The 26350-nt window shown below is 35.0% G+C and overlaps 1 protein-coding gene across 3 annotated transcripts in view; it reads right to left on the bottom strand.

Annotated features, from left to right (window-relative positions):
* The window catches only part of AFF4 (ALF transcription elongation factor 4), a 46737-nt gene extending 20387 nt beyond the window's left edge, over positions 1–26350 (bottom strand). Inside the window, exons 1-11 of one of the 3 annotated variants that reach the window (XM_039879915.1) lie at positions 26255–26350; positions 25656–25782; positions 22675–23469; positions 21153–21197; positions 17491–17577; positions 6496–6532; positions 4989–5037; positions 2745–2799; positions 2256–2293; positions 1722–1884; positions 255–1172 (exon numbers count right to left, since the gene is read on the bottom strand). In XM_039879915.1, coding sequence (XP_039735849.1) covers positions 255–1172; positions 1722–1884; positions 2256–2293; positions 2745–2799; positions 4989–5037; positions 6496–6532; positions 17491–17577; positions 21153–21197; positions 22675–23469; positions 25656–25778 — 2310 coding nt within the window. In that variant the 5' untranslated portion in view covers positions 25779–25782; positions 26255–26350. Of the gene's footprint in view, positions 1–254; positions 1173–1721; positions 1885–2255; positions 2294–2744; positions 2800–4988; positions 5038–6495; positions 6533–17490; positions 17578–21152; positions 21198–22674; positions 23470–25655; positions 25783–26254 lie in introns of those variants that run through there. The other 2 variants (XM_039879916.1, XM_039879917.1) reach the window with 2 other exon arrangements.

The raw sequence follows: 26350 nt of genomic DNA, 5'->3' as shown, positions 1-26350 counted from the left end.
TCTGCCTGACTCCCACCTCTACACCGGCCAGTGTGCACTCGGGGAGGAAGCCCCGGCTCCTTTCTGACCTGGCTACTAGAAACTACCTGCTGGACTGAAAGACAGGTGGAGGCACTGGGGGCCTCAGGAGACTCTTCTGTCTGCAGCTTCAACTGGGCCTTGGGCTCACCCTCTATTTTCCCTCATAGCCACAACTCAACTCGTTATTTTTTGGCTCAGATTTCCATTGCATTTCAATAAAACCCTTTACAAACCTTATGTTTCCTCTTGCCTTTGTTGGAAACTTTTTCTGAGGCTTGTTTCTGAGCCTCTCTTGTGTGCTTTTCTGGCACATTTTTCTTTTCCCCCTTGGGTGGCTCTGTTTCTTTGTAAGGCTTTCCTGGTATTCTAGTCAAGAGATTCAGGTCAATCTTCACAATAAGTGGATACCTGTCATCAGGCTCACTAAGGGGTGAAAGAAGTTCCTTCTCTTCCATAGGAGAGAACATTCGTTGACGAAAAAAGCTATCTTCTTCCTCCACTGAGGAGGGCTTAACAGGAGTCCTATTACTCTCAGGGTACTTAGGAGTTTGTGAGGAAGGAGGAAGGCTCTCGCTTTCATCTGAATCTGAGGATGAGGTATCTGTTTCTATGATTTCCCTCGATTTCTGAGAAGATTTACTGGTTGACTTGTATTTCTTTTTCTCTGCTGAAGGTCGAGGGGAAGATTTTGACTCCTTTTTTATGTTGGGTTTCCTTGAGCCTTTGGTGGCTGCCTTGTGTCTGCTGGAGGGCATGCTGGTAGCCATGTCTACAGGGGTTTCACTTTCTATCTTCAAGCCTCCACGGGGCTCTTCAGCAGCTGCCTTCTCAGCCTTTTTGGGTTGTTTTTTGCCTACAGTTCTCCTTTGTGTTGTGCTGTCGCTCTGCGCAGGAGACTTCTGCCTCCCACGCCCACTTTCAGATCCCTTTTGGACAGTTTTGGAGTCTCGTCCAGGAGTAGCGGAACTCGTTTCTTTAGGTCCACTTGGATCAGTGTAGCTATTCCCAGTGCCCTGTTCTCGGCCTTCCTTTTTATAGCCTTGAGATGATGGGATGTTACTGTCCACAGAAGAAGCTGGTGACACTTTATGTGGGTTCACTTTATTCAACCAATTATCAAGTTGCCATTTGTTTGTTGGTGGTGGTTCAGGCTGAAAGAGAAAAATAAGTATGCTTTTTTCAGTATTGAAGCTTAGTCCCTCCTTTACAGGAGGAGGGATAACACAATGCCCAATACCACAAATACATTTGTTTTTCATACTTCTGACTGGACCAAAGCAAAGGCTGAATACTGACTATTAGGTCTAATCACTTCAAGGAGAAGTTAAGCTTAATGTTACAGATAACCTTTAAACATTAAATAATACTGTCAGGACTCTATCTTCAAGGCAAAATTTTAAGAAACCACATTTAATTCCAGAAAGTAAACAAACAATGTAGGTACCAACAGAGATTTTTAATCACATATTATCAACCTATAGTAAAGTTATGTCATATAGGACACTTTTTAATCCACAATAACTACTGTTTGAACTGTTTGTTCAAATCACAAGGAAACTGAAATATCTAGGTTTCCTCTAAGACAGATAATTCAATTTCTTTTTGTCAGAATATGTAATCTTTTATATTTGAATCGGGCCATCTGGCAATCTCAGGGGTCCTGAGAGGGCCTATGGAAAATGCCTCTGCCTCCCTCTCACCTCAGGAGATGCACTCTGGGACGGCTCATTTGCCTCGCTGTCACTGGAACTACTTTCACTCTCTGAGTCAGATCCAGAACTGCTTTCAGACCCACTGTGGCTGCTGGAGTCATCACGGGAGTTATCTGCCCCTTCACTGTTGTGATGTGAAGGTTCAGAGTTACTAAAAGAGATAAAACACACACACCACCAAAAGTTGCTTATCTTACAATGACAAAAGGAAAACATCCAATCTGACAACCAACTTCCTTTAAAATGTTTACTATGTGTTAAGCTATTACAGTTCTATGAACCAGAAATTCACTATAAATACCTCCTTAAAAAGTTTCTCATCTGCTCTCAGTATTTATTTTTTTAAAAGTAAGATTCATCCATTTTAAGTGTACAAAATTCAATGATTTTTAGTTAATTTACAGGGCAATACAACCACCATCACAATCAATAATACTTATAAGGCCATTTATTATATCACTACAATGTTATCAGGCTGAACCCACCCCTCCAGATAAAATAAGAAAATAAAAGGATGCCTACCTTCCTGGTGTACTCCTTGGCATTGTCTTATCACAATCCTGAAATTAAAACATGAGAAGAAATCCATGAATGAATAGTACTCTACCTGCTTGATGTGAATATCTGAACTCTTAACAGAAAAACTGTTTTCTCTAACGTGTATGTCAATGTTTACTTAACACTTACAACACACTGTTTTAACCTAAAGAATAACTGAATGCCAGGATAAGATGGGAAGTTTTGTTAATAATTCTTCTTGTCAACAATTTCATGCTTCATGAATATGTTCTGATCCATAATAAGTATTAAGGAAAAGCCAATTTTTTAAAAGAAAGAAGAAAATGGTGGTTTAAAGACAGAGCAGAGAACAACAACATTCCAGGGTTGGAAAGCAGGAAGGAACTTCTTTTAAATAACCAGATAATAAGTGTATTATTCATTTATAATTCTTATTAAAAAAACAATGAAAACAAATATGTATGAAACTGGCAAATGTAGTAGCAGACACACCTGTTCCCCATCACTGTCTTCACTGCTGCTTAGTTTTAAGTCATCTTTTAACATACTAGAGGGAAGAGGCAGAAAAGAATATTATTTCTAGAACAGTTTATCATAGCATACCAGAGTATTAAATATCTACTAAGAATTCTAAAAATAATCACTGTGGTAGCCAAAGAGTCAATTTGAAAAACAAATTTTCAAAAAGAAGCAGTAAGTCTTACTCTGTCTGGTTTGGTTCACATCCAGAGTAAAAATTGAGAAATAAGGAATTTAAAAGTTGAGAAATTTCAACATTTCCATAAGGATAATATTTATTTTTCTTTTCTAATTAAACAAAAGCCACCTTTTAGAAACTCTTACACTCACTTCTGTTAATCTCTACTTTTTCCCTAATTGCAGACATACATACTCATTCATTATTCAAACAAATTATCATACTCATACCCAACAGTCCACTAGAGAGATATTAACTCCTAAAAAGAAGATAAAATGAAAGGATCAGCAGCAATTCTCTTTCACTGTCCCCAAGGTTCCATGAAGAGATCTGTACAACTAGGTAATTGTGAAAACCAGAACACAAAGTCAAAGTTCTAGTTCCTTAATGCCTTGCTACGAAAGTTGAGTGCCTTCCATGGAAGTAACAGTTCTAAGACACTTGGCTATACAACAGAAATGACCATGTATAAATTAAAAATAAATTTCAGGTTCCGAATCTTCCTTGATCAAAATTGAAATCAATTTAAAAAACAAAATACTATAAGCTAATAAAGACAAATTTTCCTTAAGGCCATAAAATCAGAATTAAAATTAAAATCTTGGTAACAAACCAAAACACACTCCTTGCACCTTTTTACAGGAAAGGAAAAACTAATACAAAGAACTACAACTAGAAATTTCATTTCTCATTACCAGCTGTTCCATTACCTTTCTTCTGAAAATTTCATGACCATCTCTAGTCTGTGGGATGGAAATCTTCCTTGACTCACTCCAATTACTACTTATAATTCTCTCTCAAAGCTTAACACGAATTTCTAAGTCTGACCCCAAATTAAGAGTATCACATACAAGATCACCTAGAAACAAAGTACCAGATGATTACAGAATTATAAAAAATGTTTTAAGGTGGCCCAATTAAATGCGACAGAAAAAAAGAGCTTTGTTTTGGACAAGGCCTTAGTGCATCTCTATGACTGATCTCCTGTAAGCAAATGTACTTATTACTCTGAATTCTCTCAGCTCTTGTTTAATAATGGCAACTCAGTGAAACTGTTTACACATGTGAATTATGTCAAAGCTTTTACCAGATTGCTCAAGGTCCTGCCTGCTTTTGTTCCTTCAGCAGCAAGTGATATGCACATATCCATAGGCTCAAATCAGTTCTTTGCATATGAATAAATGATAAATAGGAATATAATCTGAATTCTTCAGCAGTGAAAGGAGACTTCTTGCATTCATATATTTTCATTCTCAATCAGGTTGCCCTACTGTCATCTGAAGAGGTTGAAGTTATTAGTATAGATTGTAGTTATGGCATACAGCCACCACTGTGGCCACGGATTTTTTAGAACTTTGGTTTATTCACTAAAATGACTTGTGGTCTCAGGAACTGAGGAGTTCATTCTTTAATCTGGAATTTATTATCATCTAATATACTACCCTATTACATTTTGATGTATACTCCATGTTCTACCTATGAAATAAAAGTAAGAAAACTTAAAGACAGCACAAACTATGTTGCTTTAATATTCCACATTTAGTAGTTAAATGGAGAGCTTACTAAGAAGAATGATGTCTTTTTTCATGTCGTCTTTATTAAAAACTATCAACACACACACACACACACACACACACACACACACACACACCCTCTGAGATGGAGAAAATTATCAACTCAGAGCAGAAGTAGGCAAACTATGGCCCACAAGCCAAATTCAGACTACCACATATTCCGTACAGAAAGTTTTACAGAACACACCAGACTATGGCCACAGATACCCACAGTCTAAGGCCACTTTTAGGCTACAATGGCAGAACTGAGTAGTTGGAACAGAGACCATCTGGTCTCTAAAACCTAAAATATTTCACTATCTGGCCCTTTACAGGAAATTTTACCTACCATGCCTTAAAAGATTAAGTACATATTTCTAAGTGTTGTTCTAAATATCCAGACACTACAGATAGACTTTCAGCAAATGTTTGTTTTTTTTTTAGCAAAAAAACCCAAACATTAAGCTTATTAAGAAATAAACTTACGATTTAGACTGATGCCCATTTGAAGTTTTAGAAGAAGGATTGTATCTTTCTAGAACAAAAAGTGCAGAAATCAGCAACTGAAATAGGGTTATTTGGATTGTAAAACATCTATTGATATACCCTCAAGGAAATGTAAGTCAAAACAATGAGATATAATTCTTCATCCATCGAATTGGTAACACAATAAAGTTTGATAATGTAAGATATTGGCAGAAGTAGGCATGTTCATATGCTGTTGGTACAACTATAATCTCACACAATCTTTTTAGAGGGTCGTCTGGTAATATTATCTTATCAATACTGTTAAATGAACATATCTACCCACTCAGCAATGATAACAAAAGGAATTTACCTTATAGGTATATCTGGAGGAATATATAAACATAAATACACACATTTATTATAGTATGGTTTGTAATAGCAAAATCTGGAAACAAATGTCCATCAAGAGGAGACTAGTTAAATAAATTATGGTATTTTCATATAATATAACATTATTTTACTGTTAAAAAGAATGAGCTAGAGCTTCACGCTAATACAGAAATAGCTTTAAAATAAATTAACTGAAAAACAAGTAATAAAAGGTAGGTGCAGCTTATGATACCATTTGTCAATAGCTTTGGGGAGAGAGAATGGGAGAAGGGGGCAGAAGTAAGGATGACAGTCTCAAAAGACTTTGAGAGAGAAAATATAAACGCTTTGGCATGTAGCTAGCTATTTTCTGTATGTTCACAATGTCGGGTCCCTTTTTCCTTTAACTACAGCTTTAAGGCATAAGTAAGAAATGGATGGATACAGTTTGTTAATATTAAAAAGAATATTCTCATTTCATCTTTAGGATCATTAAAGAAAACAAGCTAAGGATCAAAGAGTTCCACATTTTTATCTCTCAAAACAGCTTATTAACAGTGTAAATTTATCTATTTAAGAAATTACTGCTCTTGACAAAAAGAACATTTGTTGTTACAGCGCTATACAGTGAGCCTGGACATTTGCTACAATCCCTGCCCTTACCACTGTCTTTCCTTTCAGTTCTTCTGGGAGGTCAAGAGAGGAGAGGTAGAAGGGGGTTTTGCAGAAGACTTCGTTCCCAGACCAAAAGACCCAGGAATAATAAATAAATATAGAAATAGGAAGAGTACAGCTACTGTAAGCTACAATGACCCCTTCTTACCTGGAGTTTTACTATCATAGAACCAAGTATCTTCATGAAGGAGATGGAAAGACAGACTAGCTCTTGGGTTTATGAGGTAACCATCAAATTGAAATTCATGAACTCTGAACTATTAGTTCAGATACTTAATAAAAATTGTTAATTTTGATCTCCAATGATCTATAATTCTTCACTTTTAAGCAGATCAAGATTAAGTTCAACCCATTACTAATCATCATAAAAATTGGGATAAGACATGCAAATAATTATTACAACAATATATGACTTGACCATGAAAAACGAATGCTCAATAAACAGCTTAATTACAAAACCAAGAGGAAAAGAAATACTCACTTTGTTCTCCAGGGCCAAAGTTGGACTGCTGAGACTCCTAAAGATGAAGAGATGAAATTATATAGTAACACTGAGTAAAAAGGTTCATTAGTGAAAAATGCTTCAAATTAAATTCTTTAATTCTAGCTAATTCAATGAAAGATTATGTTAAATTCCTAAGAATGCATAATAGGAAAAAAACACTAATATAATTCAAATGACCTAATAGTCTATCTTTATCATTCCTTTTCAGCAGCATCCATGGTACTCATATTCTAATTTAGAGCCCTGGAAAAACAAATGATTTAAATTTAAGATAGTGGTCTTAAAATGTTTTTAAAAGTTTTTTTTTCCTGGTAATTCTAAAAATTGTATACTAGGGTGAAAAATAGCTGTACAACTTATATAGTCTCAAAATACACTACTTTTATGGACTAAAATACCCGACATGGTATTCCCATGTCATTTTACTACCTTCATCTTCCTGCTTCCAATATCTCACAATTAGCAACTTGAAGAGATTGTCATACTAGCACAGTGCCTGGTACTCAGGAAGCACTGAGGCAAGAAATCCAGGGAACACACCTTCCCCCTGCAGGATATGGCTTCAGAAATTTTTCCTTTCTTCAGATCTCTCCCCGTTTTAGCCCAAGCAAGGAGAGATAAGCCAAAACTGGTCTTTTCCAGCTTAGACACCATCTTTGGCAAAGGCATGACTTTTGGCTACTTGTAATATCATTATAATATCATCTGCATTGCAAATACTGCAACTTCCAACATGTACCTGATGCCATGACAGTTCTGGAAACATCATATAAAGAAGAAAAAGTGGGAAACCAAACTCCCCCCTGAGACATGAGGCTAGTCAGTACCACGGTTCAGGGCTTAGTCTCCAAGAATAACAAAAGCCTGTAATCGAAACACCCTTGTGTTACTCTCCCTCTCTCAAGAGCACCAGTAAAAAGGAAGCCAAAATGTACTGCTGATGGGGGACACCACTTGTAAAATTCTTAATCTTTTAGCAGGAAATGATATGGGACATCTTTTGCAGAGTTCTTCATCTTTTTAATAAACCTAGTTTTCTTCCCTCTTTACTCGATAACTGCCCTGAAACTGGTGACTCAGACCCTCTGGCTATTAATAAGGGTCATCGACCCACTGTTAGCAGAAATGGTGTTAGGCTAGACAGGGCCCTTCGAGTCTGAAAGGGAAGGAGACTTTAAGCCAAAGGTCTTTTTTTTCTTTGTAAGAAATGTATTAACCAAGCCTGTTTTCCTTTAGTCACTTAATAGGCAAATCAATAATAGAAATTAATAGATATATGATTTAAATAACAAGTTTGTATCTTCTTTTCTTTGTCTAGGGACTGAGGCGGCACTTCAGCAGGAAACCCAAGACCCCGCCTTGACTAATGCAGAAAGAAAAGAGCTCCACGAAACCCCAATAGGCAGGGACGACGACCCTCCTCAGCAGGAAGCAGATACAGAAGAGACCTCCCATCCCTCAACATCCATACTAATAAAAAGAGGGTTCATGGCTCTTAGAAAAGAGTTTAGGGAGGAAAGTTAGGGGGTTTCAGATCTGCCTGCAAAGACACTGAGGTCATCCTATCCTAGAAGGGGTCCACCCTAATCTGCCCACAATTAAGCAAGCCAGAAGGCATTTTTAGGCTAAAAGTAACTTCTACAAAGAAACAAGCAAGCAGAGAATTAGGTACCAGTTTAAGCCAGTCATTCGCACCTGTACAACGAGGACCCCAATGACCTTCAACTCACCTGAGCCTCATTATGCTATCATCATAACATGATGCATAAGTCCAGCAGTTCATTAATATCATTTTAACAGACTGAATTCTGAGAACAAACATGCGCAGAAAGCAAATGATGAATTGCTGAGTCCTGTCAATCTTAGTTGTCAATCAAGGAAGTCCACCCCTCTGCGAAAAGTAACCATCCACAGCAAATAAGGAAAAAAAAACCCCAAAGCTTTGTTACCAGGCTTTTTGAGCCACACTTGTCTTGCTCAGGCCCGCTTCCACGTCTCAAAGTGTACTTTCCCTTCTAATAAAGCTTTTCGTTTCTGTTGTATTTCGGCATCTTGCTCAATTCTTTGTTTGAGATATCAAGAACCTGGACAACGGACCAGGAGAGAATCTCCACTCTCTGGTAACACTGTCGGTGAAAGAAACATGAGTTTCCAAACTCAACTTTCATGCAAATTGTCCATTTTTCTAGATTAAGTCTATGGTACATTATGTAGTACTAAAATTATACAAATATCCCAAACTCAACTTTCATGCAAATTGTCCATTTTTCTAGATTAAGTCTATGGTACATTATGTAGTACTAAAATTATACAAATATCCCTAAATAAATGCCTACTTAAAAATAAGCGCAATCTTCCTTTAATGACAGAATTTTCTGTGAAAGAGAAATTCAAACAGTATGAAAGCTAAAATACAGTTTTGCTGTTGGGAAAAAAACAAAAAACAAAAAAAAACATTGTAAACATAAGTATATGGTCAACTGGTGTTCAATAAGGGTGACAAGACAATCTAATGGGGAAAGAATACTCTTCAACAAACAGTGCTGAGACAACTAAATAGCCATAAGAAAAAGAATGACGTTGGATGCTTACTTCAGACAATATAAAAATAAATTAACTCAAAATGAATCAAAGACCTAAATTTAAGAGCTAAAATTACAAAACTCTTAAAAGAAAACATAGTGCCAAATCTTAATGACCTTGGATTTGGCAAGAATTCTTACATATAACATCAAAAGCACAAGACATAAAAGAAATAGACAAATTAAGACCATCAAAATTAAGTCTTGTGCTTCAAATGACACTATTAAGAAAGTGAAAAGACAATTCACAGAATGGGAAGAAAATATTTCCATATCATGTATTCGGTAAGAGACTGATATCTACATTATATAAAGGACTCTTAAAAATAAAAAGACAAATAACCCAATAATAAATGAGCAAAAGCTCTGAATATACATTTCTCCAGGGAAGATAAACAAATGGCCAATGAACACATGAAAAGATCATTATGGAAATACAAATCAAAACCACAATAAGACTATAGATGGCAAACAACTCTCTAATAAGTTTCATAGTAAAGAGGAGTGGCTGGAGAATAACATGGAATAGAGAGATTTTTGTTGTGTTGTTTTTAAATAGGACAGATTGAGGATGTTTAAGCAAATGATATGGTTCACTAAACTACCTCTCCAAATACATTTGTAAACCTAGATTCTCACCCACCCACCACTAGCCACCTGCTGACTGCTCTTTCTGCTAATGGGTGCGAAGTCCTCTCTGTTGTGTTCCCCATCTTCAAATGTGCTCCTGGCACTCATATTCTTCTCTTTCTAACCATAGTTGGTGTCACCTTCTCCAGGATGCCATTTCAAAACGCTCTTAAGTAGCAAAATTTTGTCCCTTCTCTGTCTTCTCATTTGACCTAGTCCATGTGGTTAGTGCACAAGGAGAATAAGTACCTATTAAAGTGTCATATAAGGCTTTAAACTATTAAAGCATCATATAAGGCTTTAAACTATATTACACAAGAACTTACATTCACTGAAAATTCAAAGAATGAGGAGCTATAAAAAAGCAAACCCTGACCCGTAACAGCAATGAAACAATAATCAGTAAGTAGCTGAGGTGTTTCAGAAATACCAAAAATATAACAGAGTTACCTGAGTGTGTGTGTGTGTGTGTGTGTGTGTGTGTATATCTCCAAATTTGGTCAAGAAATATTTATTGAAAAGCTATTATGTACAGAAACTATTCTAGGCATTGACAGATATGCTAATTACTTCTTCCCCTTTAATTCCCTCTCGCTGCCCCCTGCCCCATGGATGTTGCTGTTTCCCCTTAAGAACTGGATCTCTGAAGGTGGGGCGTCTCCTCCCACACACTAGGGACACAACTCTGGGGGAGGGAGGGCTGGCGCACCTGGGGTATGGTCCGTGGCTCCACCTGGGGCGCAAACCCAGGACCTTCTGCATGTAAAGAAGACGTGCTAACCACTACACTATGGAGCCACATCCAAACTGCTTCTTTAAACATCAATCTTAGGGCAGGGGCAACATCTAAATGGTTCAGTGCTATACCTGCAGCACCCAGAACATTGCCATGGGCTGTCCCAAACATACAGTGAGTTTAGGCAAGGACAGCCAAAAGTTTTAGTATGCTCCAAACTAGCACTAAAAATCTACCAATCTACCACCAACTATACCCATTCACTCTGCTTTCCCTCCGGCAACAAAGAAGGACCTAACTGTGCTCTAGTCTAAGGATGATATCCTCTGCTTGGGCACTGAATCTCAACTGTTCTTGTGGAGACTTCTCAAAGTTACCCTCTCTCTCTTCCCCACGTATCATGTTTTCCCCTTTTTACTAAATCATTATAATCAGCATATAAATATAAAATATCCTCAGTCTTTTAAAAATACTCCCCTGAAAACATCGCCATATCCTTCTTGGCACCACATTTCTCTGCCCCTCTTCATAGACCATGCCTCAAAAGAAAATCTTTTATAGGTTCAACCGTCTCCGATATCCTTTGAGCCTACTGCAATTATTCTTTTGCCCTCCACTTTCCAACTAAAAGTGTTTTGTCATCCATAAAGAATACACTGTCAAATTTAATACCTGGAACACTGTAAAAACTAAATTTAAAGTATTTGTTTAGTAAATAAACAAATATACAAATATATCAAATTTATAAAGATGAAAACCATAATTCTGAGATCAAAAATATGTTCACTGGGAATAAGAACAGAATAGAAATTGCAGAACAAATGATTACTGAACCTGAAGCTATAGCACTGGAAACTACCCAAATAAAATGATAAAAGACTGAAAAAAAAATAAACAGGACATTACTGAGTTGTGAAACAACTTCAAGAGGCTGAATATACATGATATATGTAACTGAAATCCCTGAAGAAGAGAAAAAGGGAGGGAGTACAGGAAAATATTCTGAGGAAATAGTAGCAAAAAATTTCCAAATGTGATTTAAAAAACTATAAACCCAAAATTCCAAGAAGCTAAAAAATGCCCAAGCACAAGAAAGATGAAAAGAACCACACCAAGGCATATCATAATTGAACAGTTTAAAATCAGTCATAAAGACAAAAAAAACCTTAAAAGCAACCAGAAGAAAAATGAGGACATATTACATAAAAATGACAATAAACTGCATATCAGAAACAATGTAAGCCAAAAGACAGTAGAGTAACATCTTCAATATAAAATTCTACATCTAGTAAAAATATCTTTAAAAAAAAAAAAAAAGGTGAAATACATACAAAAGCTAAAAGCATTCATCACCAGCAAACAAGCACTAAAAGAAATGTTAAAGGAAGTCCTTTGGGTAGAAGGTAAATGATACCAGATAGGAATCTGGATGATTACACAAGAATAAAGAACAAAGATCTAAATTTAAGATTAAAAACTATAAAACTCTTAGGAAAAAACTGGTTGTAAATTTGTTATCTTGGATTTTGCAATGGTTTCTTAGATATGACACCAGGAATATAAATTTTAAAAAATTGATAAATTAGACTTCACCAAAATTTTAAAATTTTGTGCTTTAAAGAACATCATCAAGAAAGTAAAAAGACAACCCACAGAATGGGAGAATATTTTTGCAAATCATATAATGAATAAGGGACTGTACTCTAAAATATATAAAGAACTCCTATAACTTAAGATAAAAAGACAAATAACCCAGTTTAAAATAATCAGCAAAATATCTGAATAGATATATCTTCAAATAAGATATACAAAAGCCAGTAAGTCCATGAAAAGATTCTCAGCATTGCTAGCCATCAGGGAAATGAATATTAAAATCACAATGATATACCAATTCACACTACTAAATAGCTAAAATCAAAAAGAAAGATAATGACAAATTGGCCAGGATGTGGAGAAATCTGAACTCTCATACACTGCAGATGGTATATAAAATGGAACAGCCAGGTTGGAAAATCATCAAGCAGTTCCTCAAATATTAAACACAGAATTACCACATGACCCAGCAATTCCACTCCTGGGTATATAACCAAGAAAACTAAAAACATACAACTAATTACACAAACATTTTTATGCTGATGTTTACAGCAGCATTTTTCATAATAGCCAAAAACTGAAAACAACCCAAATGTTAACCAACTGATGAATAAACAAAATGTGATATATCCATACAAGGAGATATATTCAGCCATAAAAAGGAAGAAGTATTGATACATGCTATAACATAGATGAACGTTGAATACATCATGCTAAGTAGAACGATCCAGTCACAAAAGACCATATATTGTATGATTTCATTTACATGAAATGTCCAGAATAGGCAAATCTATAGAAATATAACTTGGATCAGTGGTTGCCCAGGGCTGGGGAGTTGAGGGGGTGGGCAGCTGGAAGATATAGAAGTATGACTGCTAAAACCATTTTAGCAAAGTTTCTTTTTAGCTGATGAAATGTTCTAAAATAATTGTGGTGATGGTTGCATGACTCTGAATATACTAAAAACCAGTGAACTGTACACTTTAAATGGATGAACTAAATGGTACGTATATAATATCTCAACAAAATTGTTACCCAAAAAAAGAAAAAGTAGGTAGTAGCCAGAATTATGAAGTCATGTTCCAAGTCTTCTGATAAACTCAAGCTTTAATTTTACAATTTAATTTTAATTTTTTAAAAACAAGCATAGTTATTAAATACAAGGGATAGAATATTAAAAAAATAATAAATTAAACCAAAAGAATCTCATGAAAGGAAACAAAGAAAGAACCGATCGGACAAATAGAAAACAAATAGTAAAATGATACACTTAAACCCTACAATAGCAAAGATTACATTAAAAAGAAATTGATTAAACACTCCAAAATTAAATGCTAGAGATTGGCAGACTAAATGAAAATGCAAGACTCAATTATATGCTGGCTATAAGAAACTCATTTTAAATATAAAGGTGCAGATAAATTAAAAAAAAAAAAAAAAAAAGAACAGAAAATGTTAAACTATGCTAACAATGAATTGAAAGCTGGAGTGGCTTATGAATATCAGACAAAGTAGACTTCAGAACAAGGATTAATACCAGATATAAAAAGGGACATCTTGTATTGAAAAAAAGAGATCAATTCGTCGGAAAGATATACCAATCTTCAATGTGTACGTACCCAAAGACAAAGCTTCAAAATACACAAATCAAAAACAGACAAAACTGAAAAGGAAAGAGATCAACAAATAGAGATGCAGATGTCAACACTCTCAGTAACTGAACAAGTAGACAGAAAGTCAGTAAAAATATAGATGACTTAAAAAATATACACATAAAGATAACTACTCTCAACCAATTTGATCTGATATATATAGAACATATTGTTTCCAAAGCACACGAAACAGTCACCAAGAAAGATCACATATTAGGCCATAATACATTAACATTTAAAAGGACTGAAATTATACAGCATATATTCTCTGACAAGAACATAAATTAGAAATAATAACAGAACAATATCTGGAAAATGCTTAAATATTTTAATATAAAACCATACACTTTTGAATAACCCATGGATCAAAAAAGACACAAAATATTTTGTACTAAATAATAAAAACAATATATCATAATCTGTGAGACACACTTAAAGTAGGGCTTAGAGGAAAACTGGTAGCTTTATTTTTTATTTTTATTTTTTTAGGGGAGGCAACCCTTGGTTGACTTCATAGATTGCAAGGACCTTGTCAGCTTACAATCTCTTATTTTTTTAATTTTTTATTTTTTACGCTTACAGCACCTGGTCTTCCTAGGTGGTCTCCCATCCAAGTACTAACCAGGCCTGACCCTGCCTAGCTTCTGAGAACAGACGGGATTGGCTTGTTCAGGGTGGCATGGCCATAGATGAAAAACTGATAGTTTTAAATAGTTAAAACAAAAATGCTTACAATCTATGATCTAAGTTTCTACCTTAAGAAATTAGAAGAAAAGCAAATGAAACCCAAAATATGTAGAAAGAAAATATTCGCAATAAAAGCAAAAATCAAAGAAATAGAAAACTGGGGGGAAAAAACTAAAAGATGGTTCTTGGAAACAATCAAAAAAACTAAAAAACCTCTAGCTAGAATGATCAAGGAAAACAGAGAAACAAAATACAAATCACCAGTATCAGGTGAAAAAAGGACATCACTACAGATCCTACAGACATTGAAAGAATAAGCATATATTATAAATAACTCTATGCCAATAAATTTGACTACAAAGATGAAATAAAGTACCAAAACTGACATAAGAAATAGAAAATCCGAATACCTCTGTATCTAATATAAGAAATTGAATTTTTAATTTAAAACCTTCCAAATTGAATTTTTAATTTAAAACCCTCCAATGAAGAACACTACAGGCTCAGACAGCTTCACTGTTGAATTATATTAAACATTCAAGGAAGAATCAATACTAATATTCCAAAAGCTATTTCAGAAAGTAACGATAAGAGAACACTTCTTGCTCCTTTTAAGAAGCCAGTACTATCCTGATACTAAAACCAAAGACATTGTAAGAAAACTACAAACACCACCCCCTGACCCTGCCACAACCACCATCCCTCCCGCCAAAAAAAAGTGCAAAAGATTTGAACTGACATTTCAAAAAGAAGAATGGCCAATAAGTTCATGAAAAGAGATTCAATATCATTCATTCGTCATCAGGGAAATACAAATACAAATAAAAGATAACTCTACATGCCCAATAAAATAGCTAAAACTAAAGTGACTGACAATACCAAATGTAGGCAAAGATGGAGAACAAATGAAACTATCAGGCTGCTGGGGAATGGGGTGGAGAGGAGTGTGATATAATTACTTTGGAAAATAGTTTTCAGTTTAGTATTAATTTAATATGCACTCAACATACGACCCAGCAATTCTGCTTTTTTGCCATATGGCCCAGTATTACCCAGGAGAAAAGAAAACATAAGTCTACACAAAGACTTGTAAGTGAGTGTTTATACTTTATTCTTAATAGCCCAAATCTGGAAACGACTCAAATGTTCATCAATAGGTGAATGGATAAATTTTGGTATTTTTATACAACAGAAATAAAAAGGAACTCAAAAATAAAAAGGGACAAATTACTAATACATTCAAGAACAAAGAAGAATTCAAAACTATAAGCTGAGCAAAAGAAGAATCGTATTTACAAAAGAAGTAAACACTGAATAGATTCCATTTATATGAAATTTGAGAAAAAGCGAAACTTATCCTAGTGACATAAAACAAATTAGTAATTGTGTGGGGCCAGTGGTGGGGGTGAGGTGGACTGCAAAAGAACATGAGGGAACTTTGCAGGTGATGGAAATGGTCTAATTCTTGATTAGGGTTGTGGTTACAAAGATGCACACATCTATCAAAGCAAACTGTACATTAAATATATGTGCATTTTTTATGTGTAAATAAAGCTGATTTAAAAACTAAAAGAGTGTAGTATGGTACATATATGGCCAGAAAGTTGTATCTCTACCTAACATCATTCATAAAAATAAACTGGGCTAACTATAAATAAAAAAAAAACAAAACTGAAATCATATTAAAAGAAAAATTAGAGGGCATGTTTATGATCCTAGAGAAGGAATAACCTTCTTTAATAAAACATTAAAAAGCAAAAGCTATAGAGAAAGATGTATTTTTTCATCAAAATTAAAATCTTCTAGACCATAAAACTTAAAAGGACTCTAACTGGGAGATATATTTGTAGCATACAGTAGAAGAAATTATTAGAATCCAGAATTCAAACAAAACAACATAAAATAAAGAAATCCTCCTAAAACTCATAGGAGATGGAACCCAAAGGGTAAAGGAAATGGGCAAATTCATCCATATGAAATCAAATGGATGATAAATGTGTAAAGATGATGAACTTTACTAGCGATCTAGGTAACAAAATGCCATCTCTCACACAAAAGATTGGTGCTTAACAAATGGTGGTGTACATGTGAGGGATAATAAATAGAGAACACAAGTGAGAGTACTGACTGGTACAACCACAACAGGGGGAATGTGAGAGTATATATTAAGCATACGCTCTTTATACTCAGCAATTCTACTTATTGCTTTTTACCCAAAAGAAATTTGTACTCACACAAGAAGGCGTGAAAAGATATCCACTAAAGCAATGCTTATAGAAATGAAAACTTGGCAACAACTTAAATACCAAAGAGAAATGGCTAAATAAACTAAGATACATTTATACTATGGATGCAATTAAAAGAAATATCTCTATATGTAATATATAATCTATATATAATCTATACTTATAACATGGAAATGTCTTTAAGACCTATTGTTGATTCAAAGTACAGAACAATGTATCTGTAAAGAAATTAAACGAGAAAATGCTTATAAGTAATGATTATATATATATGTATGTAAATGGATATGAAAGTCTTGCAAAGAAAGGTATGTATGGAAGTAGCTCTGATGAGATGGAGGAGGCAGAATTGGGGAAGACTATTAGGTTCTGGTCAAACGCCACAAAGAGAAGGTATTCTTATATAATTTATGTAAGTATAAATTAATGTAAAAAGAAGTCTGCTGATTTTTGATGAGCTCGGAACTTATGTCTGAGGAACCTTCTTCCATATGACACAAACAGGGTTGCTATGTTCTATGGAAAGGATTTTCTGAGACAACAGCTTGAGAAGCCCTTAACACCTGTGGCTGAGAAGACCCTTAATAGTTTACAACAAACTTAGAAGTCTCTTCCCCATACTGCCTCGAAAGCTTTTCAAGTACCTCTCAATCTAAGTCACTCTCAATTCTATTATCTTGTTTTATTTTCTTCAGAGCACTTATCACTATCTGAACTTATTTATTTATTCATTTAATTGTCTGTCTCCCACTAGAATGGGAATGGCAAGACAATTTTGAATTCATATAATTTTAGTCAAGCCATTTAGAGTTATCTTATAGTAGCAAAGACACATTTTATTCACTTACCTTAGTTGGAAAAGGAAATTTGGAAGGTTCTGTTTTGCATGGTGTATGAATAGCCGTTAGAGGGGGAGGCCATGAATGCGTCATCTCCTGAAATGTAATTATTACAGTTTGTTTTCAACCAAGTCAAGGATAAAAATTACACAGCTAAAAACCAGATTTGTATTGTAAATGCTGGTTTCATGACCGCTCCTCCAAAAGTATACATATTTAATTGATTAATATTAATTAAGCACAATTGTGTGCAAGGCACTATTGAGTAGGTAATAAAAAAATAATATACTCTCCCTGGCTTCAAGGAGCTTAGAGTTAAGATAATGAAACCTCTGAACAGTTATAGAAATCAGCCTGTAATGAAATACAAGGTACACAGTAAAATGCCACTGAGGAAGAGCTTGCTGTGGCAGTGGGAGGAGGGTGATATTAGTTAGAAAAGCAGCTAACATTTATTGTGTACCTGTAATGGGCCAAATACTGTGCTAAGTGTTTTACATGTCTATTACTCATACAGTGCTCACAATGACATTATGAGGTAGATACCATTATTATCCTAACTCTATGTAGGATGAAACTGAAACACAGAGGTCAAGTTATTTATTCAAGGTTACACACTTAGTAATGGACACAAAGTTTATCCTAGGAGGTTGGGTTACAGAGCTCATTCACTGATAGAAAATATGGTCAAGTAGAGAAAATCAGAAGAGGTATCAAAAGCACACGAGCAGCAAGGTAGACAAGCAAGGGCTTAAGTCTGATTTCACTGAATACCTTCTATCTAATACTATGCCCGGTATGTCCAAGTGGAGGTCTGGATAAGATCACAATGTACATGTTAAAGGAGCAGGGGAGAGACAGACATCAGACTTAGAATAAGAAGGGAGTGTTTTATTTCTTTCATTTAGTTCAAAGTAAACCATCAGGTATACTGAGAAAATATAAAAAGGGGGTATAACTTTTAAGAACTTATAGCTTATACCCACACAGTTATCCAAAGATTCCAAAGATACATGTTCAAGGGGCTCACACTTAAAATGGAAACAACCTAAATGTCTAACAACTCAGGTATAAAATTACCAGACATCCATTCAATGGAACACCAGGCAAAGAGTAAAATAAGAAATTCAGTGATATGAAATGATCTCCACAGTATATTATTAAGTGACAGACACAAATCAAAGTCTATGTCCTAGTAAATGTTTATATATGAAAAAAATCTCTGGAAGGTAGTTAACAGTGGCTACCTTTGGGCAACAGAATGACAGAAGGGGTAAGACACAAGAGCACTTGATATAGTCTTTACTACTTGAACCTCTGAAACAGCCACCTTTACAGTAATTGCTCTTTATCCTCTTACAATGCTTTAATAGCATTTCATTAATAATATTCTATATGTTCTAGAATGTCAGCTCAAAGGGTGCAACACTATCATTATCACCACTGTGTCCCCAGTGCTTGACACAAAGTAGGTGTTCAATTAGTGAGACTGGAAATTAAAAATAATTTTTTCAGTAAACATATATTTATTTATTTTATTTTTAAGTCTGTGATGGGGTTCCTAGGAACAGTGTAACTACAAGTATCAAGAAAACATGAAGGGAATGTAGATCTGAAGTTCCCTGCACACCGCACATAGAGAAGGGGAAAGAAAACAGAATATCATGTACCCCAGGTTTTCAGTGTTGATGTTCTACATCTCAAATACCAAAGTACTCTCAATAGATAATCTATTTAACTCTCCATCATCAAATGACTAAGCACCTCATCTATTACACCCAAGGCCATGTGCCACTCTCTCTATATAAAATGTAGAATGGTCAATAACATCAAAGAAATAATTAAGAAAATCTAAGATTTCCTCCAGGTATTAGAATGTCATGCATTTTTGAGGATTCAGGGAAAAGATAATATACTCTCTTAGACTTTTTGTATACATGGCAATTGAAAAATGAATGTTATATGAGAATCAAAGGAAAGAGTTTATCACTGTACTCTCTGATAGTCTAATACAGGGGGAAGAAGGATTTCATTAGGATTCTAAGAAAAAACAGATCTATAAGTAACTAAAGAGGAAAGAGAAAAACATTCCATAAAAGGTTTCTTTAAAAAGGTAAAAGAAAGTGTACAGCTTAGGGAAACCAGTTTGGTGAAACTGGCCCATCAGTAGCAGGGGAGGTTAGGACTGGCCTATGGAAGGTCTGAACACTATTCTTTCTGTGGGCCTTAGAGAGGCACTGAAAATTTCTAAGGACATGAATTTATGAAGATAAGGGTCTGAAGCAAAAAATCTGATAGTAATGGAGAAGACAGAGGGGCAGGGAGATTCTGGAGGCAGAAAGGCAGAGTGAAGACTGTACATTGCAATTACTGAAGCTCAAGGTAGCAGAAATGGAAATAAAGGAATGGATGTTTTCAAGAAATTTTCAAAGTCTACCTGTAGTTTTGTGATTAAATAGGACATGAGAGAGAAGTAAGAGATCACTGGAATTCTACAATTCTACACTTACAAGCATGGGAGAATGATGGTACTACCAATGGACAGACGTCTGATAAATATGGCTTTAGACATGCTGAGAGTCTGAAGCATGGAGACCTAGCTTAAAAGCAATTAAGAGACATAAACCAAAGCCCAAAGGAGGCCAAGGCAGAAGAGAAAGACTGATAAAGCCAAAAGAAGAGAGAAAAAGGCAAGTGAAAGGACAGAGGGAGAGAGACTAGAAAAACACCCACATTTAAGAGGTAAGAGAAGACACAAGGGTTCCAAAAGGTAGAGAATGAGAGACAAGAAAAGTGGATGGGAAATAAAACAATGAAGTATAAAAACAGTCAAGGAAGGAAGAATGTTTCCAGAGGAAAAAAATAAAAATTCTTTAAAACAGCAGAAAGAGTAGAGAACTCAAATGAAGCCTCCAATGAAGGGAGAACAGGTTCAGCAGACTGGTAGAAGTAGAAGAGTATAGTAGCTATAGGTTAAAGGAAGGAGAGAATAAAATGAAAGCAGCCAATGCAAGCAGTCTTCCAAAAGCAACCATAATGAAATCCAAGCACAGACAAAAATTCAGGAACTTTTGCAAAAAGCACAAGTAATATGTGACTGATGGTTTTTCTTTATTGAGTCAAAAGCTGGAAATGTCACTCATTAATTCACTGGACTTTCTCTTTTTCTTTTCCCAACAGAGGAATGTACTTTTTGGTTGTGTCGATTTTAGACATATTCCACTGAACATTCAAAATAGGCAGTACTCAGAGGAAGTCTTTCATTGTAGGATTTGACCAGAAGATACAGATAAATTACAAAGCAAGTTATTTTCAAGGTGACAGTTTGACTAACTACTGTGTTTTTTAGCACTTCAAATTACTAACTGAAAAACCTGAGAAAGTATAGTTATATTTGGTTTCTTCCTCTTTTCAAGGCAAACTGTTAAGACTAAAATTTATTTTACTTAAAACAAAAAAAACCAGCTCTTTGAGGACAAGGAGTAACAAACCAAGTGATTCAGAACCCAAGTATGAATGTAAGCAGAATAGTGTCAATTATTTTTGATAGACATAATAAATCTCCTGCTTTAAATCCATTGTAAAATAGAGGGGAAAGAGGCTAAGAGCGTAGCAGAGCATCATCAATAAGAGCGATTAATCCTATTTTTAAAAAAACACACACAACTTACTTTAAGAATTTCATCCACACAGCTCACATCACCAGAAGCAGATGCCTTAAAGGAAAACAAAACAAAACAAAACACATTAGATTTGAAGTAATTTATTACTAGATTTTTATCATTTCTTGTACAGATTTAACATCTATTATTAGAAATGAAATTCAATTTAAATAAGTATTATGATCTTATTACTCCAAACTAGAACACTAGATTCTTTGGACTAATTTCCTTGAATACAATTTTTTTAAAAACTAAAAAATTTAATCACCAAACTGTACATGACTTAAAGACCTTTGTATTTTTCAAAAAACTTTAAAAATATTATCTTTCTTATACTTAGAAATGATTTTTAAGTGTAATTTTTTCAGGTGAGCATCTTGTCAAAAATTTAAAAATTTATATACAAAATATACCATGATACTGAGATACAGCATTTCACATAAACTAACAGAATAAAACCAATATTACTGAAAAATTACTTGTCTGGAACATGATGGACATTTCACATAGCCTTTCTTGAATCATGGAAGTTGTTTATTCTAAGGCGCAAAGAGGAAATAGAGAGCTGGAGTTTGAACTCAAAAGACTAATTTTAAGGATGTTGTTTGAAGAACAAATTACCACTTTACTATTCTCTTGAGAGGAGTAATTAGGTGACAAAAGCCATGAACAATGAGTTTCTTGTTTCTCAAGGTCACAAAAAGATTTTTAAATGTTCTCAAAATATCTTTTTACCTATACCTGACACCTGCCCTCACTCAGTTTTAAGTTATGAGCTATGATTTTCAGCTACTAACATTACTTAAGAAAATTTTTTTTTTATTGCAAAAACTATATTAAAAGAAAAATTCACCTTGTCAGTGCCTTTACGCTGTCTCTCGCTGTCCCTCTCACTCTCTGCCTGAGAGGAGACCACACTCTGTGGACTGTTATCCCTTTTCTAATAAACTTTTCTTCTGACTCTTAAAAAAAAAATTTCATCTATTTCACAATGAATGCTCACTTTTTTGGTTATTCCATATACGTATGAGGTTACAAACTGTAAATTTCAAACCACCAGTATGAATCTGGAGCAGTCGCCTCAAATCTTAAGTGTAATCAGAGAAAGGGATCATGGCATCCAAACCATACATTACCATCTCTATGAACCTGAAAAATTTCCAACATCTACCACAATGAACAATGGCCTACATCTCGTTCATTAGTAAGCTGTAATTTTTTTAAACAAAAGAAAACAAGATGTATTATTCCATAAAATCAATAGGAGGAAATCTAAGGTTTTCAACACTCATGCTTTTATTCTCTGACTCATCATTTTACTATTTCAACACAGTGAATGACATATTCTCTGCTGCCCAAGAGGGGAAGTTAATAACTCTATGGATCCACTTGGGAGTCAATCACCAGTCTTTTTTGTTATTTTTTACATTCCTTACTATTAAGATAAAGAGATAGATCAAGTTCAATTATAATTTCATGGTAAACTGCTTCACATAGTCATGATGAGAAAAGCTCTAAATGTGAGACTTACATCCAATGGTTGGGAGGGTATTTTCAGCTTGGTGAGATGTGCTTTGCTGCTGGGCTTCAGTTCAGCCATGCTGTTGCCATGGGACTGGCTACTGTAGTGCTCAGAGGACAGCTTCGGTTCCATGGATTCCTGTCCGTCCATGGGCCGCACATAGGCAGTGGGTTTCTGTAACATTGAACTGGACTTTGACATCAATGAAGGTGGGAAAGACTGATTTGAGTGCTGCCCACTTGAAAAGGGTACACGGGAGGGAGAATCCCAGTTTGCATCAGGGTCCCGAGGAGATTTGGAACGCTGATGCTCCTTGCTATGGTGATCATTCCCATGAGACCTGGAATGACTGGAGCTTAATGAAGACATAGCCTGGGGTTTTCCAGGGCTGGAAGAGCGTGATTTGGAGTGTTCTGATCCATGTTGGCCTTTTTTTCGGCTACTGCTTCCACTACTGCTATACGAGTCACGGTCGTGCCTCTGGCTACTACTATTAGTGCCACCACTGCCACCTGCACTGGTCCGCTGGCTACTGTGTCCACTCGGTAAACCTGAGGACCGTTTCTGAGACTGAGAAGTACTGGGTGCAGGTCCTACTGGAGTCCATTTGCTACTCTGATGAGAGCTCCCATGTCTCTGTTCAAAGAAATTTGGGTTAGATTTTTCATCTGCTGTTGGTGGTACTGTAGGCTTGGGAATTGCGACAAGCTTTGGTATAGATCTGTCTCCTATGAAATCCTTCATTTCATCGTAGTTTCCAAGCGTACTCTGAATGCGACTTGATAGCTTATCTTCTTTGCTAGTCTACAAAAAAATGTAAAATAAAATTTCACAGTTAGCATAACTGGAAATAAAAAATGCTCCTAAACTGACTTTCCAAACTTCAAATGGAAAGGCGCTTTCCAAAGGGAGGCCTCAGACCTCACCTCATATCTTCAGGTTAACATCACAAAGCAAACTCCAAATGTATCATTTTTATAATGAAAAAAATGCACTGAAAGTGAAACACATTCACGCTAAAATACAAATATTCTATGCACACTGAGAAATATACACAATAGATTCCAGGAAGACCTTGTATGAAAAGTAAAGATTTACTGCCAAAAAAAAAAAAGATTCCAAGAGGGGAAAAAAATCCAACAAATATACTAGAACAGTAGAGAAAATCTTCTGAAGAGCAGAAAAAGTAATCTGCCTTTACATAATTAAGGTTCAAGTCAGCAGATTAGCTAACATTCACTGGTAGTCTAAAAAAACATTATATTCCTTAAAATTCAATGTTATACTTAGAAGCAGAAACAAAAATTTAGTGAAACAAGTTATATCCAACTTTTTAAAAAAGTTTAATTCCTGTAACTTTGACTTATCAAGGTAATAAAAGTCTCAACAACAAATTAAACATGGAAAATCCACTGATAAAAGTTTAAATCCTAGCTATTAATTCTGACCAATAAATGCTCCAACATTTGAAGTCAACAGTATTTAAGCTTCAAGAATTATTCTTGGATAATAAGAATGTCCAAGATGTCTTTAAGCTTTAGGACTCTTTCATATTTATATACATGGAAGAGAGTTTACTAATTATATTAAAAAGGAAATCAAGACTGAACTACCACTATTTATTTTGAGGTTGGCATAAATCAATAATGACTTTAAATTATTTGAAAATCAGTCTGATCCATATTAAACAAGAGAGGTAAATATATAGCAATTTATAGATTATCGAGATTACCAATCAAATCCAATTCATTACAATATAATTACAAAATAAATGGTAGAATAATTCAAAGGTTGTGGACCAAACTCCTGTTTTTTCCAATATGCCTTTAATCCCTAATCCCAAATCTCAGATTTTATGTTACACTCATATAGTTGATGTCAGTATAACTGTCTTTAATTGAAAAAAATCTCTTAAAAGCTCTGAATTAAAAAAAAAGCTCTGAGTAATTCGTTTTTATAGATCTCATAGGTGGTTTCTACAAATACCAAATGTTGTAACAGTAAACCCAGGATACGATGTTACATTTATATTTCATAATAAAAAGTCTAACATACTCTCAATCTCATAATAAATGCTACGAAGGTCACTGCTGCTACAACACATAGTATTATAGCTATTATACACAGTATAAGACTTTTAAATGTAAAAATAGTTCAAATGAAATCTAAAGCCAAATCAAATATTAAGAGAGACATTAGCGGCCACTACAGCTACATTAGTGATCAGAAGTGGTACCCATTCAGTGTTTTATGTAATCTCAAATTAAGCACATGGGTAGCTATAAAAATGCCAATTGGTTCAATTTACTGAACACCTCTGATTAAACATTAAATACATTAGAAAAGCAGAGATTTAGTATGTGATAACAGAAAAAGAACCAGATTGACGCTGAAGATACATTTATTCAAACATACTAGTAAGTCACTGAAATTTAGTAAACCAAATAAACAAATGGCAAAGAAACAGAGAGAAATCAAAGAATCTATGACATATATTCAGCTTTGATTGATGTTATACCTAAAGAACCTATAAAATAGCAGATGATGCAGACTCACAAAATTTTAATTTAATCCAAGGCTCAGAAAGGTTAAATACTTGCCCAGAGGTAGTGGTAGAGCCAGGAATACAGACATAATTACTTAAGCTAATCCAGACCACATTTTCAAAAGTATAGGATAGCAGCTAGGGATGGGGTGGGGGGAATAAATAAGGATGACTTTAGGGCACGAGTAATGCTCTATTTCTTGATCTAGGTACTGATTATACAAGGTTGTTCATGTTGCAAAAATGCTTTCAGCTATAACACGATTTATATACTTTTCTATATGCATGTTATACTCCAATGAAAAGTATGTTCTATTTAGAAGGAAAAAAATGTTAAATGGTATACATAATACCTTTTTTCTAATATAAAAATTCAAGTTTAAATATTTGAAAAGCAAAAATGTCATGGGATTGGGAAAAAAGCATTCAAAGAAGGACGACTTACAACTTTGTATGGCTCAGCAAAGAGAGGAGAGCTAGGTGGGAAGGGGTCTTCGCCTTGCTGAATTTCCTGATTCCGCCTTTCCCGTTCTTTCATACGCAGCACATTCCGGTCTTCAAGGTTCATGTTGCTATGGAGAGAAATGCAATCCTTATATTACAAAAAGAAAAGGAAAAATTAAATGTTCTGTACTGACTTTGTCAGTTTAAAGCTTCAATCGGAGATTCCCTTTCGACTTCCAAGTAATAATAGGCATGAGTGCTGAAGTTGGGTTTTGGCAATGGTTTTGACAACTAATACTATTAGTGTCTTCCACAACTATCCAGACAGGACACGCCAGCCCAGAATATCAGGATCCACCCCATTGAAACACTTAACCTTATCAACTTTTAAAGTATTCTGCTAGCTAAAAAGTCAGCTAAAACTTATACTTTCAGAGAGAAGGTAGTACTTAAACACAAATCCTTAATATTTCCTATAAGCCTTTGAGTGGCTTCCTCTTCAGAAATCTAACTATTCTTTGCCCTTAGAGGCATAAAACCCACTCCCACCTACCACACCCTCCCCCCAGGGTCCAGTGCTTTTCTGTACTTTGCATCTACCTTATCTTGATTTCTTTTTGTCCCAAACACAGCTTCCTTGGTGTCCATCCTTATGGCAGTTTGACCTCAGCTTTGCTGTTGCTCTAGATTCCCTAA

This window comes from Pteropus medius, unplaced genomic scaffold (assembly GCF_902729225.1).
Source record: "Pteropus medius unplaced genomic scaffold, Ma_sr-lr_union100, whole genome shotgun sequence".
NCBI classification, from domain to species: domain Eukaryota; kingdom Metazoa; phylum Chordata; class Mammalia; order Chiroptera; family Pteropodidae; genus Pteropus; species Pteropus medius.
Note: the sequence above shows the minus strand (reverse complement) of the source record. Positions and strands in the feature narration are given on the sequence as shown.